At 52.9% G+C, this 18,461-nt stretch overlaps 6 protein-coding genes across 6 annotated transcripts; 5 read left to right on the forward strand and 1 right to left on the reverse strand.

Moving 5' to 3' along the window:
* Nucleotides 1-1,676: 1,676 nt before the first annotated feature.
* ColSpa_00812 (uncharacterized protein) lies at nt 1,677-2,408 on the forward strand (the record flags this gene model as incomplete). Its single annotated transcript, XM_049267024.1, has 1 exon — nt 1,677-2,408. The coding sequence occupies one exon, from the start codon at nt 1,677-1,679 to the stop codon at nt 2,406-2,408; it is 732 nt and encodes a 243-aa protein (XP_049122981.1).
* Nucleotides 2,409-4,646: 2,238 nt separating this feature from the next.
* On the forward strand, nt 4,647-5,454 carry ColSpa_00813 (putative alpha-1,6-mannosyltransferase MNN10; the record flags this gene model as incomplete). Its single annotated transcript, XM_049267025.1, has 2 exons — nt 4,647-4,661; nt 4,690-5,454. 2 exons carry the CDS (start codon nt 4,647-4,649, stop codon nt 5,452-5,454), a joined length of 780 nt encoding a protein of 259 aa, XP_049122982.1.
* Nucleotides 5,455-7,100: 1,646 nt separating this feature from the next.
* On the forward strand, nt 7,101-7,724 carry ColSpa_00814 (uncharacterized protein; the record flags this gene model as incomplete). Its single annotated transcript, XM_049267026.1, has 3 exons — nt 7,101-7,273; nt 7,325-7,428; nt 7,507-7,724. The coding sequence occupies 3 exons, from the start codon at nt 7,101-7,103 to the stop codon at nt 7,722-7,724; spliced, it is 495 nt and encodes a 164-aa protein (XP_049122983.1).
* Nucleotides 7,725-8,041: 317 nt separating this feature from the next.
* Nucleotides 8,042-10,256, reverse strand: ColSpa_00815 (uncharacterized protein; the record flags this gene model as incomplete). Its single annotated transcript, XM_049267027.1, has 2 exons — nt 8,042-8,954; nt 9,007-10,256. The coding sequence occupies 2 exons, from the start codon at nt 10,254-10,256 to the stop codon at nt 8,042-8,044; spliced, it is 2,163 nt and encodes a 720-aa protein (XP_049122984.1).
* Nucleotides 10,257-15,178: 4,922 nt separating this feature from the next.
* ColSpa_00816 (non-canonical purine NTP phosphatase) lies at nt 15,179-15,733 on the forward strand (the record flags this gene model as incomplete). The annotated part of the gene is made up of 1 exon (XM_049267028.1): nt 15,179-15,733. The coding sequence occupies one exon, from the start codon at nt 15,179-15,181 to the stop codon at nt 15,731-15,733; it is 555 nt and encodes a 184-aa protein (XP_049122985.1).
* Nucleotides 15,734-16,751: 1,018 nt separating this feature from the next.
* On the forward strand, nt 16,752-17,521 carry ColSpa_00817 (FAD-linked sulfhydryl oxidase ERV2; the record flags this gene model as incomplete). The annotated part of the gene is made up of 2 exons (XM_049267029.1): nt 16,752-16,990; nt 17,152-17,521. 2 exons carry the CDS (start codon nt 16,752-16,754, stop codon nt 17,519-17,521), a joined length of 609 nt encoding a protein of 202 aa, XP_049122986.1.
* Nucleotides 17,522-18,461: the final 940 nt, after the last annotated feature.

The raw sequence follows: 18,461 nt of genomic DNA on the forward strand, positions 1-18,461 counted from the left end.
ACTCCGCCAGGGGCCCGTAGCCCTCTACAAGTTGGAAGCCATGCAAACTAACAAAAAAAAGGGGCCAAGTCTCAAAACTGCATTAGCAATGGCTGGTCATTCACCGTGGGCGACTTGAGGTTGGAGATACACAGTCAATCTTTATTTGTAAACCCGGCCATACTCGAAACACAAAAAGTTAGTTGCAGTGGAGTCCTCCGTTACCGGACTCCGTGAACCCCCCGACAAGGTGTTGTGGGACGCTGAATCTCATGACCAATGGACAAACCGCTTATATTCCTGTCGGGCTTTAGAAAGATTTCATTGGTTTCGTGCATGAACACCGGGCTTAATACTTAGTTGATATGAGTTGCACGTACATGAAGAGCAAGGACCATTGCTGGACTTTGGGTGCTGTCATACCTTCATCGCTAAAGTTCCGTGATCCACACTGACTATCTCCCGCATAGTCTATTTTAATCGTGCTAGTGATGGCCCGCACTCGTGGTCTAGACTGGCTGCTCGAGTCAGCCGACTTTACAGTACCAGGCCTCTGCAGTCTCCACGGAAGGCTGAAAGTCTCGGCTGTTTCAGTCCGACGCAAATTCCGCGGAAACACTCAACTCTCCATCTCCTTGGTGGCCTCTCTTGTCAGATCCAAGAAACGAACAGTTGATCGCGGCGTAGATCGTAACCAGGCCGCATGGTTACTTGATTGCGGGAATATGGCACCAAGTGCTCATTACACGTGTTCGAACACATGCAGGGTTTTAGACTTAACTTAGTGCACCTCTCAAGAACCACAATCTTTGCGCAGAACCAACGCCAAAAACAAGAAATAGCTAGACATAGGGCCACGGTATAATGATGAGTACATGTAAGAATCGCCAGTGCTGTGTCATGGTCACAAAATATGACACTCAACTTAGCCGTGCTTTTCTTGGCCAAAGTACCTACCTAGATTGTTGGTAGGGCTGGGTGTGGGACCTCACACCTGTAGTACAGGGTGACGACCTGCCAAGACAAGGACGCATTGAATGGCCCATCGGATAGACCCTGGTTCACATAGTAAAGTCAAAGTACAGCAAGTGCGTATCATGTCATAGGGAGTACAGTACATACTCGGACGTAGGGTTGACTCTGGTATTCGATCATGTGGAGAAGTGAGCCTTCCTACGAACAGTTTTGAGACATCGTCCGCAATCTAAGACCATGCCGAGATTCCGTCTGGGAGACAACCCTGATATTTTCGCTTTGCAGGACCCTCATTCTGGCCTCTAAACTTTCCCCCTGAGTACTCACAGCCCCAAGTATGGAGAATTTGACGTCAAGATCAGACGGGTGTCAATATCGAGAGACTTGGTCATCGACAAATCTCGAGACCTATATCGGCCTTGATACTGCTTGCTGTCATGGGATTCGTCAGACCGACTATAGACCTCTAGAAGTCTATTCGGTTACTCTGTTCAACATGAGACGATAATATAGAGATCTTTGGTGAACGTCAGAATGAGCTTCCAAGTCACTTCGCAATAATGCTGCGATCAGAAGCCGTACATGTAGTATAAAGTGTGAGACTTACTGCTTCTTTTCATTCACAATCACAACACTTTCATTCCGGCTATTTAGATCCAACTTTCATTCACTTCCAAGTTCAACCACATTCACTTTTCACTCATTTGAATCCTACTTTCACAATGGTTTCTTTCAAGGTTTCCAACGTCCTTGCCCTCGCCGCCGCTGTGGCCGCCGCTCCCACTGAGCTCCTTCAGTCTCGTGCCACCGTGGCTCACGATTCCATCAGTCCTGTTGCCCAGAGGATTCAGACTGGCGGTCTCGGGAAGGTCATCGAGACCTTCAACCCACTCCTCCATATCGCTCATGGCTGCCAGCCATACCCCGCCGTTGCCGACAATGGTGACATTAGCGGCGGTCTCCAGGACACTGGCAGCGCGACTGGCGGCTGCCGCGACCAGAGCAAGGGTCAAACTTATGCTCGCGCCGGCACCGTCGACGGCAAGACGGTTATCATGTACTCTTGGTATTTCCCCAAGGATCAAACCACCAGTGGTGACGTCGCCGGAGGCCACCGTCACGACTGGGAGAACATTGTCATTCAGGTCGACGACCCAAACGCGGCCACTCCCAAGGTTACTGCTGGCGCCGCGTCCAGTCACAGCGGCTACAGCAAAGCCAACGGCGTTCCTCCCATGGAGGGCAACAGCCCCAAGGTCGAATACTTCACCACATTTCCTACCAACCACGAACTCCAGTTCACTCAGACCACGGGCAAAACCTACCCTGTCTCTGACTGGGATGCTCTGCCCGCCGCTGCCAAGACTGCTCTTCAGGATGCCGACTTTGGAAAGGCCAATGTTCCCTTCAAGGACGGCAGCTTCGAGAGTAAGGTCCGTGAAGCTTTGGCTTAAACGCTCAACACCTAACCGCGTATCAATGGCACGGCCACTTCTTTTTGAAATTCATAGGTGTAATCTTCATTGGTCGACCATTGTTGAAAGTTTGGGAGTTCCTATCTATATGTATTTCCTGCAGTTAGTCATTTTACTCTCTTATTCTTGAGCATATAACGGGTCTGAGCTATTTTTTTATCAATGTGTAAATTGTGACCCCATCTTGAATCTCATACTACTTCTTTGCCATCATTCATCTTAAATATCAGCCTGTGTTTCAACGCTAGAAACGTAAACATCGCCTCGCCCCAACTGCTTATCTAGCACTGGGTATTGCAGGCATTCAGATTTGTTACGCTGCTTTACTACCACATCTTATCAAAGCCGTAAGCGCGTTCTTTGACGTCGCAAGTGTGCAATCAATCGAAGCCGTTGATTTTGGTTCTCCAGAATGATGGGGATCAGCCAAACTTTAAATGTCTCAGTTGCGTAGTCGGATAGATTTGGTGTGCTTGAGACAGAACTTAGGCTGATCATTCGGGAGAGATCCACAAGCCACGTGGACAGTTATCAAAGACACGAATTCCATCAAACTATGTCGATCACTGCTCCTTCAGTGTGTTTTAATAAAAAGGCTTTTAAGATAAACAGCACACTGATCCCGCTGTTCTTGACTCCGATCAGAAACCTCATCGCTATAAACAAATGTCATTCCACGTGAAGGGTTTGTGATCTACTCGACATTTGTTTTAAGTTCATCTCATCTCAAACCTATTGTGCACACCGTAAAAACCCTATGCAAGAGAAGTCACGTAATTTCAATCGGAACATAGCTGCTGCCAGCTTTTCTAAATTCCTAGATAAAAGAATCGTTGTGATGGTGTAACTATGAACAAGGCTTGTTTAGTCACGTTCGGGTTACAGTCTGATTCTCAACCTTGAGGGGAGATTCTGGATGTTGTTGTAACAAACGAGTTTACTGTGCAGTCTAGGGAGAAATAATAAAAAAAGAAGACGCAAACAGAACGAACAACAAGTGCCAAAGTCTGGGTGAAAAAGGCGGTTGTCTGTCCTCGGCATCGCTTTAAAATCAACGGAACAAACAACCAACAGTCACATAGTGAGCCAATTTCGCTAGCCAAGGTGTGTAGCCGCCAGGACCCCGGCTGTTCTGGAGTTCAGGAGTGCGGCACAGAATGAAAAAGTGATGTACTGCACAGATTGCGTAAGTGAACGGCCAGGGGTTGTCCAAAACTTCCAACAGTATCTGGTCAGGCCCCAAGATTCCCGCAGCATATCTTCGCTTTGGACAACCTTCTCTGCTTTTGGTTTCGACAAACACCCACGGTACGACTGACTATAGTGGCACAGGCTGCCATCACGAACTTCTACACATCAGGACATTTTGAGTTTGCGAAAGGGAAAACCCCCATCGTCTGCAAGAGGTTCAAAGGGACGAACAGGATGATTAGCCTATGTGCTGCAAATAGTGTCAATCTTCGCTAGCCCGCGCTCTCGGGTTGTGGCCAAGCCCAGTTCTCGAGATGGCTATTACACTACCCATGCCATCCGCACGGATACGAGCAACCTTTCTTTCTGCATGCGTGTTACTTGGTGTTGTCTACGCAATATCTTGTTCCGTTCGACGTGGCCTACACACTCGTCGCCGCTGTCGGAGCGCCCTCCCCTGATTCATTCGCAGCCGACACCGAAACTCAACGAACAAGACGTGGCGGAATGGCAATCTAAGATCGACATCGTCATACAAGAGGCCAAAGAAGTCTTAGGGGACCCCATACAACCTCCGTACAAGGACAAATTTTATAAGCTTGGTCAACGAACTCGGGTTGCTCGCGAATGGGTAAAACTCATTGACAGCGTCCCCACGCCGGTGGAAAAACACGCGGTCCACGAAACCGTCGAAGAAGCCATCGGGTCACTATTCCCGTTCATCAAACATCTACCGAAACATTTGGATAGCAAGACGCCACTGGCTGATCTACGTTCCTCCTTTGTCCCAGGATCCCGTGGCATTGTTATTCCAACGGGAAAGAAGACAATGAGATATGCGTCCCATCTGATAGGGTCGCTCCTTGAGGTGCTGAAAACCGATCTCGCAATCCAAATCGTCTATGCTGGAGACGATGATCTCCCTGTAGAGGATCATGAAAAGCTTCACTCCCAATTTGTCAAGGTCGGGTTTCTGGATATCTTGACCTTGCCTGACGACTCAATTATGAAGCTCGCGAGTGGAGGATGAGCAATCAAAGCGTTTGCGGCTCTGTATTCCCCCTTTTAGGAGGTCATTCTGCTAGACGCTGACTCGGTCTTCGTGCAACTCCCCGAGAAGACACTCATTGACGCTTCCTATCTCCAAACCGGGGCATTTCTTTTCCACGACCGCTTGCTATGGCAGCACGCCTATCCAGATCGCCACGAATGGTGGAGGTCGCAGATCCGCGAGCCTAACGCAACGCTCAACAAATTCCTGGTCTGGACAGAGGACTACGCAGAAGAAGGCGATTCTGTCGTCGTTCTTGTCGATAAGTTACGGTTAGAAGTGCTGATGGGCTTGCTGCATGTTGCGTGGCAAAACACCTATGACGTGCGCGAAGAGATCACATACAAGGTTGCCTACGGCGATAAGGAGACGCGGTGGCTCGGCTTCGAGCTCTCCGGGTCTCCATATGCTTTTGAAATCCACTACGGCGCCATGGTAGGTTGGTTTCGGGACCAGGACCAGGACACGCAGAGAATCTGCAGTTTTGTGATTGGGCATGTGGATTTGAGGGTTGGTCTTATTTGGTACAACGGAGGGTTATTGAAGAACAAAAAGGTTGACCCGCATGGATTTGGTCTTCCAACTCATACCATGGTTGATGGTACCTGGGAGAAGGGTTCAAACAGGAAAGAGATGAGTTGCATGGTCGGCCACACAGGAAAGGAATTGCCGGAGGAACAACGGTGGATTTTAGAAAATTCCATTGCGTTAGCGAAGGAGTTGGACAGAGAGTTCAGATTCGACTCGTCTCACTATATTCAGAGCACCAAAAATAAGTTGTAATACAAAATAGTGTCTTGCCGTCACCGACTTTTTGTGTGCTCAGGTTTGGCTTATCATCATTTCTACTTTTCAACCACGATGCACTAAGGCTTTTAAGGTTTTTCATCAAGCACACCCTCCCGCAAAACAAACAAAATCGAATTGAATATATGAGTTGCGTTTTATTAATGACTAGCATGTACAAAACTACGATAACTGCGAAAGTAAATAACATGTGCGGCTACACCCTTGTCGTTACAAAGGCTAGCCCTTCCACTTTGCCTACTTGTGTATGGTATGAGCTTACCAAGGATACAGGCCTCTAAGAAGTATCTAAAAAGTCAGAGACCCGCCCTAACATCGCTATTTTAAGACTCCGGCTTGAGAGTGGTTTTGTTTTACCAAAGGTTGGTGCTTTCAGTGTACCCTCGCTCTGACTGGCCGTCGGACAGTAGCTAATCAAGAGAGACGCCGATATTTTTGCCTACTACATCCTCCAGAATACTGTAATTAGGATGCAGTTACCGTCAATGAAATTTCAATGAGGTGTTACTTTCTTAAACTGCGATCATTAATCCACCCGATAGCTAGGAGCGACCATGTCGTTCAGTGTTGGCATCTCATCGCGCCGTTCGGGTGGATGCGCGTAGTCGCTCAGAGCGAAATACAGTGACCTATCAGATGCCTGTCACTGTTGTTGTTTTCGTCTAGAAATCCAAGCCTGGCATTGCTCCTGAGACGACATCTATGGCAATGACCTCGTTCGAGGACACTGAACTTTGGCCGCGTTACGATGAACATTTACCCCTCACAAGAATAGGTTTGATGATAATCGAGCTGGGGGCAGATACTAGAGTGGCAGTGCCCTATTATCATGCATCGTCATTTCTCATTCACCCCTCTCTGGTGATAGGGATAAGTGACCAGCCAAGTTAATTAGAGCTAGCACAGCTAACACCATAGGATCTATGTACCATGACGCACTCCTTAAAGCAATATCAATGTAGACCTACACGTAGTTCGATGGCAATTACTGTCTTGGCTTTCTGCGTATACAACCTCCCCTCCACAGAGCTTGCAGAATAGCCAAAATACAAACACTTGGAAAACTCCTAGTGGTCCAGTCTCTCAAGAGCCAAATAATAGCCAACTTATGAACTCGCAAGCGCCATATGTGAACTCCACACCTCACGAAACCCCGGTTCAAATTCCATGCTGCAATATAAACACACAGTGACATACCTGTATCACAACACCCGGTTGGCTCCAATGGGCCCGCCTTGGCACTCTGCTCAATATCGAGCTTCCCCAAAACCCGCATCGGGCTGCCACCAATTGCCTATTACGACCTTCTCCTCACCAGAACCGAGAGCCGGGCTTCACATCTCGATGAGTTAGGAAACAGGCTAAACCACCCCGCAAATCGGTAGTTGTCGCTGCCCACGTACGGCGGTTTGACTACCTGGCCCACGTAGGCTAAAGCAACGTTTCTGGGAGAAGTTGAGAATCGGCCTTATGCGATGGTTGATTTTCCATAAGTCTAGGAATGGGCTCGTATGAGTATATAAGTCCCTGGTATCAACCTTTGAAGCGACAATATCATTAACCTCGACATCAAAGCCTCCAACAACCACCCAAGCCAAAGAGAGTAAAACACGCCCGACACCATGAAGTCTCTCGTCGTCGCAACCGCCATCTCTGGCGCCCTGGCCTCCCTCAACTGCACGGCCACGGCCGAGATCAAGACCTACTGCTGCCCCGACACGAAGTCCGAGGTCGTCAAGACGGGCCCCGCCGGCGCCCTCATCATGATGGGCTGCGCCGCCGACAACACCAACAAGTACGTCCCAGCCCCGTTTAGCCACTCGATGGTAGGTTTTGCTGCTGACAGAAATCCAAGGAACTGGTACTGGAACTACAACGGCCTGTACACGCCGTACTCAACGCAGTTCAAAGAGTGCTACCTCAATACCATACCCTTCAACGACCTCAAGGGTAAGTCGGGACAGCAACATGGGCGGCGATGCTCCGCTGCCCTCGTGTTCGGTCTTTACTGACAAGTCATACTCCTAGTCCTACCCGACTGCAAGGACGACACCTACGTCCTCGACCTCACCCGCGGCAAGTCCGGGCCCCTCGACAAGTGCAACCCCAACTGCGTCTCGCAGAACAAGTTCCCCGCCAACACCTACTTCGGTGACCGGCAGAAGGAGACCAACATGGCGGCCAACTTCCCCCGGCCCAACCCCAACCCGGGCTGGCCGTGGGGGCGCAGGGAGCGCTGGGTCTAAGGCTGGCGCCCTGGAGCAGGGTATCTGACCGAGCACGGCTTGTCCCTGTTTAGACAGGAACTCGGAGGACATGGGGTATGGGACGACTGGGTCAACGACAAGAAATGTAGAGCTAAAAACTATCAATTATAGTCGATCCCGCAGCCTCATCCTGCTTGCTGATCCTAGTAAAGTGATGCCAAATTAATGGAGAATAACCACGTCAAAAAAAAGCCGGCCGTGCCTCCGGAAGAGGTTAACATACGCAAAGGTATCAAAGTGCGCGAAAAAGAAAAACCCGAAAACGAAAGAAACAGCAACCCAGCCGGCATGGCTCATCAATGTGCAGTCGAACTCTCGCCTCCCCCGTGATGACCCGGCTTCAGCATCTTCTTCAAGCTGCTCGGGTCCTCCAATGCGTCCAGCGCCTTCTGCGTCGTGCTTTTGACCGGCGGGCCGTCCTCGCCCCTCTCGTCCATGTGCTGCAGCGCGCTCTCGGTCGAGCTCAGGGAGCTTGAGCTCGGGCTCCGGGCGAGCACCATGTTGACCATCCTGCCCTCCTTCTTCTTGGCCTCCACCTGCTCCTTCTTGAGCTTCTGCAGCTCCTCGTCCTCGCAGTGCATGGCCACGATGCCCAGCCCGGGGAAGTTTGCTTGCAGGAATTCTTTGAGCTTGGGGAGGACGGACTTGTCCGGCCTGTACGTGCCAGAGTCATTGTCGATAAAGAGTTGGTAGTACGACGGGTTGTGGGGAGGGTGGCCGTTCGGCGGACCACCAGAGAGCTCCTCGGACGGGTGCGTCTTCTCGTTGGGCTCCGGGTCATCTGACGCGTCGGGCTTCTCGAGGCGGCGGATGAAAAACTCGCCCGAGCAGGCAATGTAGGTCTCGACGTCGCTGTGCATGGTGTGTTTGCTCAACATGTCGATGCTGAACTCCTTTCCAGTCTCGGTGAAGCGGAACACGCCGTCGAGCGTCAGTACGTAGGTGAATATCCGGCCGCCCTCGTCAAAGTGCGCCAGCTTGAGGAATTGCAGGGAGGCCTCTTCTGAGCGGGCCTTGAAGACGCCGTACTCGGTCGAGCTGTCAAAGTTGTAGACCCTGCTGTGTTGCTTGTGCAGCGCCTTGTTGAGAATCTTGCCTCGCAAGCCGCTCTTCGCAAACATCAGTCCGATCATCGGCCTGAACTCAACGTAGCGGTGGTACAGCTCGGAAGGCACTGGTCCCGAAAGCTGCATTTCGTTGGATTGGAAGCTGCGAGTTGTGTTAGTGGGAGGGTGTACTGGGCCCAGTGCGGTGTACTTACTCATATTTTTGCGTCTTCTTGTTGTCCTTGTCCTTGTCCTTGTCCTTGTCCTGGGGTTCATCGACCGCGTCTGAACGGGCATCGGCCTCTTCTTCCATGTTCACCTTGATTCCAGTAAGGCGTCCAATCATGGGACTGAAGTGCTTAAAGTACGAGGTAGGCCCGATGGTGCACATCTGCGCATATGGCGGGTCCGACTTCCCCAGGACCTCCATGCTGATCCATAATCTGGGCGACATGTCCGTCCGCGGGTCGAAATGACTGGTGATGGCCTTGACAAAGTACGCTCGCTTGCTACCCATGCGCTTCTTGGCCACGAACTCGTGACCTGGCTGCGGGTACCCTTCCCAGTCCTCGCCGACGTAGGGCACTTTGACGGTGACGTTGCCGAGGCGGTCATCGTGGTCGGGCCAGTCCTCGTCGTAAAGGCGGCATTTGAGAATGAAGCCTCCCGCCGGGATGTTGGCAACAACCCACTCGTCATTCCACACGGGCTCCGTAGTCCGCCTCTTGGTCTCTGTACGATGAACGAGATCGGGGTCCTCCTTGTGGCGCTTTGGCACCGCCGCTCTGAGGGTGGCGTGGATGAAGGGATCAGATGACCTGGTGCCGATGTCCGCCGCAGGAAGGTTGCTTGCTCGATGGAAGATGATTCTCACGGTGTAGCCCGGAGGCGCATCGGGCAGAGGCGTCGTGTCGAAGCCGCCGGAAGGCTTCGACGTCTTGTCCTTGACCTTTTCCTTGCCCTCGACATACAACCCCTTAATGTCGCCGGAATGGTGGTGCGGCTTCTGGTCGGGTGGCTTGTGACCGTTAGCTTCCGGGTTCTGCACGCCCTCGATCTTGTTCTCGAGAGCCCCCTCCTTGTTCTGCTGCGAGTCATCCCCGTTGGTTGATGGCCCACCATTTGATGATGGGACGGCGCCCTCAGTGACCTGGCTCTCGGCTGTTGCGCCATGAGGCGAGTGGCCGTTCAGTGCAGAGCCATTTACGGCATCGTCGTTGGTTTCCGGCGAATCCGAGGGACTGCTGGTTAGATGGGAATTGGCCAATGTGCCGTCATTCGCGATCCCGTTGGCTGCATGGCCATTGACGCTTCCGCTGGACTCAACGGTCGTCGTCGGCGGGGCGGCAGAAGGTTGAGCTGGAGGCGCCGTCGCCGTGGAGATGGGGGCGGCGGCGGCAGCGTTCGAGGAGTCGTCTGCGGAATGTGGATGCCCGTTGGGTCTTGGGTCATCTGCGGTCGACATCTCTGCGGAATAGACTGCAGCGTCGTGACGCAGAAATGCTTTGCTTGGGTGGTGTCGATGAGCGGGACTCTACGGCAGGGTGGCTGATGTCGCTTGCAAGTTGGTGGAAGGGCCCGATCGATTGGCCAGAGGCGTGTAAGAAAGCCCCGTTAAGATGGACCGGATTGGCGAGGTAGGCCGGTAAAGATAGAGTAAAGCAGATAGCGGCCTGTCAGAAACCCTGCAGCGCTGTTGTGGCCGTTGCCAAGACCCAGATTTTGGACTCTCTAAGCTGTCGATCACTTTGGAGGGGCACCTTGCTGGGCTGAGCCGAGGTTTTGGGCGCAGTGCGCAGTGGTGTCTGCGGGTGGGTCACAAAAAGCTTGGCAGTTGGTCCGTGACTGCCACCGGAGAGAAAAGAAGCTTTTGTTTGGCGGGTGAATCGCTCGGGTGTTGGCTGATGAGCGGACGGGCTGAATTGATGGGCGGGTGGCTGATGCTCATGCGAACCGGGCGTCGTCGGCCTGGATGAGTTGCTGTATTAAGGTAGGATAGATGGAACAGGATCGTGTTCGAGGGGTGAGCAAGGTACAGCATGTATGTTTTTAGAAAAAAAATGGTAGAATAATGGGAGAAAAGAGAGAGCGAAGGGCTCTTCAGAGGTTGAAATGGGGAGGTAGCCGGATGAGGGACGGGGGGGGGCTGGGGGGCTTAGAGAGTCACGAAAGAAAGAGAGAAGGGGAGGGGGGGAGGGGTCCGAGATGCGAGATGATCACAGGCTTGCAGGCTCACAACAGGCTCGGCCAGGTTTGGAAGAAAAAAAAAGGGCCCTGCAGAAAAAATCGACGCTCCGATCAACAAAGCGTCGCAAGCAACCACGAGCTGGTGCCGGCCCCTGACGTCACAACCCGATCAACCTGTGGCCAGCTTGGGCGCAAGGTGCGGCTAATGGGTGCCGAGAAGCCAGGGTTGGCTTGCCAGCTGGTGCCAGCATCAGCCAATGCGACATGGCAGGCCCTCCGAGGTCGACACGGTCTGAGCAAAGCTCCTTGCTTGGCCGAATCTTACAGGTCATAGCCGGCTGCCGTGTCGCCCGGCAGCTCACTGTTTCACCATCACGAGCCTTTCCAACTTTCCACAGTTGCAGACATGCGAGAACGATATTCAGTACGTAAAGATGCGTCAAAATCCTAATGTGGGGGGGACAATGGCGTCAACCTAAGGTACCTTAGGCTGAGGACTAGACTCTCACAGGGATGCCGGGTTCCCGGCCATTGTCTCTGCCCTGCCAAGCCTGGCACATTGAGTGGGTAGCTGATTTTCGCACTGACATTAGGTAGTGCATCCGCCCTCCGCTCCGTTGGCCTCGGAGGGGCTCCACTGAAATTCGGACGCATCCATCCGACCCGGTCCGGAAGCTGTCTTGGGTCGGCCAACGACAAGCCATCATGTAGGTGCACCTCTATCGAACCATATTTATCAGTTCGCCTGTGAAAAAGTGGTATCTACTCGAGCTCCTCGGTCAAGAATTCAGCGAGGGCTAGGTGGTTACCGATACTGTTTTAGATGCACTGAGCACAATACGGTATAATGCCATTTGCGTCCTATGACCTGCCTTGCCAATATGCTCGTCCCACTGGAAAATTCTACTTGGACAATCTTTCGTTGTCTGACAAGGGGAACGGACAAACATACCCAGGCCAACAAGGCACATGGGGTCTGCTCATCGAATGGTTTGATTAGCCTTTATCGTCCAGGTGTGGACTCACTGTCTGGATATAACATAGATTTGGAGTGTTTGTGCAGCATGCATTATTCCGTCAGATATCCATTCTATCAACTTCAATCCTTCCGTCTGATTCCTCATGACTGCTGATTCTAGGTAGCTTCCGTCCCAGCTTTCCTATGCAGATCTTCATGGTTGTTGGTTCTTAAGAGCTTTCGTCCCAGCTGTCTTGTTCAAAACTTCATGACGGCTTGTTCTCAGTAGTTCCCATCTCGACCGTCTCGTTCTCGTCTGTATGACTGCTTGTCCTAAAAGGCTTTCTCTCGAAGTGCCCGTCCCAGTCCCAATAAATGATTTCCCTTGGTAGTTCCCGCCTAAACTGTCACTGCTACCTAGAACTGTTGGCTATCAGTAGTTCCCGCCTCGTCTTAGACAATGCCCGTGGCTTATGGACGCGCCCACCTGGAGAGCGACTAAGCCGGCCTGTGCTTCACGACAGCTTCACAAACGAGGACTACCAGGAAGGCCTTCTTCACCTTCTACTCCTTCTGCTTGACAATATGTACCCGTGGCTTATAGACCCGCTTGGAGGGCGACTAAGCCGGCTTGTGCTCCACGACAGCTTCACGGACGGGGACCACAAGACAGGGCCTCTTCACCTCCTACTCTATCTGCTTCTCCTTATTCTTTCTCTTCTTCTCACCACTATCAGCTTCACTCAACCAACCCACCTCCTTTGTCGTCGTCTTCAGGCTGAAGAGATCGACGACAAAGGTGAATAAGATGGAGAACTCAGGTAAGTTTGTCAACCTTTCCCCTGTTGCTTCGAGATGTTTCTTCTCGTTCATGAAATATTTTCGAGGATGTCGGTCTTGGAGGACGTCGTCTTCGAGGACCGCGAGAAGGCTCAAGGTCTTCTCAATTTGTCCACCATCGACCCCCTTAGTACTATAGTACTGTTCTTGTCATCCGGGTTTACTCGGATACACCACCTCTATTGGTGGTGGATCTTGACTACAGGTTGGCTCCATGGCAATATCAAGTACTGACTATATTAACAGAGCATTCAGAGCTCTATGAGCAAGATCCCCAGCAGATCAGAGTCACTGATCAGTATATCTCGTACGTATCCCTTCCACATCTTTCATGATGAGCTAGACTGATGCAAGGAACATAGCTCACACGAAGGCTATTCTCTCATCGGCCCCTCGGAAGGCCGTGATGTCTTCCAGCATGGTGAGAGGGTTCATTACCCTCACAACACCACCCAGCCGCGCCCGGAGGCTATCTTTACAAACATGAACCGCGCCTACTCCCATCCCAGCAACTATTTCGTTCCCAACGGTGGCAATCAGTCTGTCCAGCATGGCATGCCAGAGAGATACAATCCGTTCAACTTCTATGGATATGACTCTACCACTCAAGGCTCGGATCCGACTTCGAGTTCTCCCAGCACTCGCATTCCAGACAATCTAATCAACTCGTTTTTGCCTGCTCAGGACGACCACAGTGCTTCGATTCCTCAACAGCTCTCGGCCCCGATGAATGCGTTCGCTGCTTCCACCGCATACAATAACCCTACGCCTGTCAACCGTATGCCCTCTTTCAACTCGTATGGTCAGGGTATGCCTCCTGGCTTCACCGCACCTTCTGTCTTCGCTCCGTTTCCTGTCAATCCGCCCCCGGCCGGTGTCAACAGCCCATTCCGTTACCATACAGCGCCTAAGAACCAGGTCGCACCCTTCGCCCGGATGGTTCCCTCTTCGCCTAGCGTTCCGCCTATGTACTCCGCTCCCGCCGCTGCCACCAATGTGGCTGCCCCGAACATCGTCAACGACTATGACAGTGACGCCGACGCTGAAGGCGAAGACGACGAGGAATACGTCAACACCGGCACGAACGAAGTTGTCGATGGTGACGAGGAGGAAGACGATGACGAAGAAGCGGGAGACGAAGAGTATCAGGAGGAGGAAGAGGACGAGGAGGATGATGCTGATGATGAAGAGGACACCCCAGGCTTGCCCAGAGTCCGCGCCCTTCAGCTTGATCCTGGCCTCCCTTTCACCAACGCCCAGGGCAAAAGCCGCTGGCCGTGCAACCAGTGCGGCCGCCACTGGTCGCGAAAGGACGAGACGCGCCTCCACCTGCGCAAGGAGCATTACCCCGTCCACTACCCCAACGGCTTCGTGTACGAGAAGGGCTTGGAGCAGGCCAGAATGGACTGCCCTGAACAGTCGACTTTGGTTCGGTTTAATCCGCCGGCGTCCGGTGTCCCCAAGACGGGAGGATTTGGTTTTACTCGGTGGTTTTGGTTCCGCTTCACTCTTGAGAATAGGAAATACCGTCTTGCTTTTGCTCTTGACCCCTTTGCATCTTGTGATGCGTGTTAACGGGCCGCTACGGCTCGTCTTACTTCATTTGACGTCATCCAAGCGGTACTGGAGCATCTTTCTTATGCTGAGAGCACGAGGTTGACGACAATGCGTAAGTAAGAAACGGTATACACTGCTACTTCAGCAAATCCGGTCTCTATTCAAACAGCTAATGCATCCTACAAGTTCGCACAGAGGCATCAGAAGCCAGAAATCAAGAGTTTGTAATCACTTATACCTCCAGCTGGTCATAGTACCGGCTAAGAAGCCTGTTAATGATGGTGATGAAAACGGGATCGAGACAGAAAAGAAGACATAGTGGTAAGGAAGCAGCATGGATTCTACTATTAATCCAGACATGAGGAGAGTGCAAACGGCAATGAAAAGCAAAATGTGACACATTCGTGATGGTCAAGAATGAAAAACACATATAGAAGCAAATTCATCATTTGCAAAGACGGACATCAACCAGCGGAAGGGTCGTCAGTCCTGATATCGGAGTATAGTTGTGAGGCACACCTCAACCAATCCCTATAGCCTGATTCGGAAACTTGCAAGTGGTGATATTTGGTGAACCTGAATGGCCCTTTAAAGAGGCTGGGGTTCAAACCGCGGTCAGCCGCAACAACCTAACGGTGCCACACCACTTCTCATTAGAAAATGTCTCCACCGAATGAGTCATCTCGACTCTAAAACCAGCCGACTTGAAGATAACTTGTGACCTTCAAAAAGCCGCAATACTTTACTTGGAACGGCCGTGCATCACTCTTCGTCTCTCCTGTACTCAGCACATCTGTGTATTTAGCAGCCAAGTAAGCAAGAGCATTTGCAACACAAACGTCAACATGGCAACCACAACCACCTCCATCGTCGTCGCGTCCAAAAACCCCACCAAGATCCGGGCAGCACAACTCGGCTTCGACTCAGCCATGCCGGGCTCCTACGATGTCCGCGGAGTCAGCATTCCATCCGGCGTCCCCGACCAGCCCCTGACAGACGAAGAGACGCTCCGCGGGGCTCTCAACAGGGCGCGCGGTGCGCGAGAGAGCGAGAAGGACGCAGAGTACTGGGTTGGGATCGAGGGCGGCATCGACATGTCGGACAAGCAGGACGGGCCGATCATGAACTTTGCCTGGATCGTGGTTCTTGACCGCCAGGGCCGCGTGGGCAAAGCGCGCACGGCGGCGTATTACCTCCCCGAGGAGACGGCCGCTTACCTGCGCCGGGGGATGGAGCTGGGGGACGCGGACAACCTTGTCTTCGGACAGACGAACACGAAGAGCAGCAGAGGGTCGGTCGGGCTGTTGACTGACGACGTCATCGACCGGACCGCGTACTATCACCACGCCGTCATCCTGGCTCTGATTCCGTTCAAGAACACGAAATTGACATTTGTGTAATACGATTTGACAGGCTATGAGTGTTTGATCTTAAGAGTTGTCACAGTTGGGAAGCCGGTGGCTTCAAATACTCACAAAGTCAAGCCAATGACTGCAGCAACGTCGCATTCGAACACGATGACTTGGCCATCATATGTGAGGTCTTCAGCATTGGGTTGATGTGAAACTCAAGAACCTGGGCAAACTGTGTCGTGCATTGGCGCCGGGATATGGCAAAAGAGAGGCATATACATGACGGGAATGCAAGAGGGTACATCTGAGGATCCCAAGGCATAAGGAAACTGGACCAGTGCTTGATAACTCCTTCGATACCTGTCCTACCCACACCACAAGGATCTCTGAGTGCGGTGGTCAGCTTCAGGTTGGTTCTAGTATCCGGTCAGGGGCCGAGGTGGAGTGGGAAGGAAATCAAAGTTAAGGGGTAGCACCATGCACGGGCCAGGGATCCCACAGGGCTGGGCGTCGCCTGGGAAAGCCCGCTAGCTGCACTGAACCGGCCGATGGCAGCGTCCGAACGAACTGAAGGGAATTTCCCCCCATCAAAGTGGGAATCCCATAATAGTGTGAGGGACCACGGCCAGCATCTCACCAGCGCGCCGGGACACATGCGAACAAGTGGCGCTGCGCGGATTCAGCGGCGACGGGATTGGCGGCGTAGCCAAATAGCCTCGTCTGATGACCCCTGTAGCGTGGGCCGACGCCAAATTATCCCCCCGTCCCTCCTCCGCCCGCGCCCCTCGCCTTCTTCCGCTCTTGGTGCAGCGTCACAGTGTGTGAGGGTGGTGTATCGGCGCGCATCTGCTCGGTCTTGGGGGGGTTTCTGTCCCCGGGAAACTAAATAAAAAAAAAGCTGCTGGTCGCGAATAAGGCGAACAATTCGTCCGAAATTCGATCCCTCCTTGAAGGAGGTTCGTCTCACTCCTTTTCATCTTCGGGTGTCTTTACACCCAACCCATCCTTCTTTCTTTCTTACCTCCAGCATTCTTTGCACAGAAAGCAGCCATACTCCCCACCAACCATGGCGCGAAGACAACACCTCACGTTAATGGTGCTGCTGGCCGTCGTGGCCTTCTTTAGCATCTCGTACCTCTTCTCGAGCGGCACCAGCGAACTCTCGTCGCCCGCGCCACCCGCCGCCGTCGCCCCGGCCAAGGGCGACTCTTCCTCGAGCGCCGACATGCCCGACCTGGGCCACATCTCCAGCAGCATTCTCTCCGGCGAATCCATCGCCCCGAAGCTCGAGAATGCGACGGCTAAGTAAGCTTTCCTCCCCACCCCCACTCCTCCCGAAGGCCGTGGTCCGCATGCACCGACAGCCCGCCTCCGGACCAGATCCCTGGGTCGCGGTGCTGGACACGACGAGGCCACAAGGGTTGCTTTTAAACACTTGCAACTAACCACACACTCCCCTCCCGCAGAGCCGAGCTCGGCCGTGCCTCGTGGAAGCTCTTCCACACGATGATGGCCCGCTTCCCCGAGAAGCCCACCCCCGACGACAGCCTCGCCCTCAAGACGTATATCCAGCTCTTTGCCCGCCTCTACCCGTGCGGCGACTGCGCCTCGCACTTCCGCACCCTGCTGGCAAAGTACCCGCCCCAGACGAGCAGCCGCAACGCCGCCGCCGGATGGGCCTGCTTCGTCCACAACGAGGTCAACACGCGCCTGAAGAAGGAGCAGTTTGACTGCAACAAGATTGGCGACTTTTACGACTGCGGGTGCGGCGACGAGGACAAGAAGAAGAAGGAGGGCGAGGAGAAGCCGAGCTTGGAGCTCGAGAAGGACGGGTAGGTCGCCCATGCTCTCGGTGTGCAGTGAACGGGCTGTGACGCTGACATTTGATAGTCTGTCCAAGGGGGGTTGAGCTACTGACATGCCGGGCCAAATGATGAGCGTATTCGGACATTCTGGACATAACAGCGTTGTAACATACCACACATCTCTGAGACTTGTATAAAGGCGGCGTTGATCTTTGGGCCGGCGTTGTGGATAACGACCGGGCCCGGCAACCCGGACATGGCGGAACATTGATATCCGGATAGACTGCATTCGCGACGGCATTGCACCGGGTATGGGAGGCTCCGGCAGAAGCTCCAGGGCCCCCATGACCGGATTGTTCCTTCCTACGATGCAATACTCTCGATTTGACGCTTGATATCTCTAATCTAAAAGCTCACGTGGGGATCTGTTCACATGTGGGGAGGGCACCTCCTAATCCTGACTGACGATGACATGCCACTACGCCGTGCTGGTAATTCCGGCCCCCCGGCTAATGTAGAGGCACAATTACTCTTGAACTTGACTTGCCGTGTTCATCCAAATATTTCATTTGGCACTCGCGTGTCACTATGCTGCAGCTATCAAGGCCCGACGCTCCCTCCTTGTCTTATGTAATCCATAGTCACGTGACTAGTGTGGTCAGTGTTTCCGGGGCGGGCAAGGCCAACGCGTTCTGGAGCTGCCTGAGCTTCGTCGAGCTCCAGCCTTTCCCTCAGCAACCGACCGCCTGCCGCCGCCTTCCCACCGACGACACATCAAACGAACCCCCCACCATTCGACCGCCGAATTTCACCTTTGATTCTCTCAACCCCGAAGAACAAACACCCCGATTAATCAACAGACAAAACTCACACGCAAGCAAACATGGAGTTCACCACCACCGGAATGCTGAACGAAGGTACGACTGCTGTCTTGCCGGGAGAGCTCGATGATGCATTGAGCGGGACCGGAG

The sequence above is a fragment of the Colletotrichum spaethianum genome (genome assembly GCF_022836535.1).
Source record: "Colletotrichum spaethianum MAFF 239500 DNA, contig01, whole genome shotgun sequence".
Taxonomy (NCBI): Eukaryota; Fungi; Ascomycota; class Sordariomycetes; order Glomerellales; family Glomerellaceae; genus Colletotrichum; species Colletotrichum spaethianum.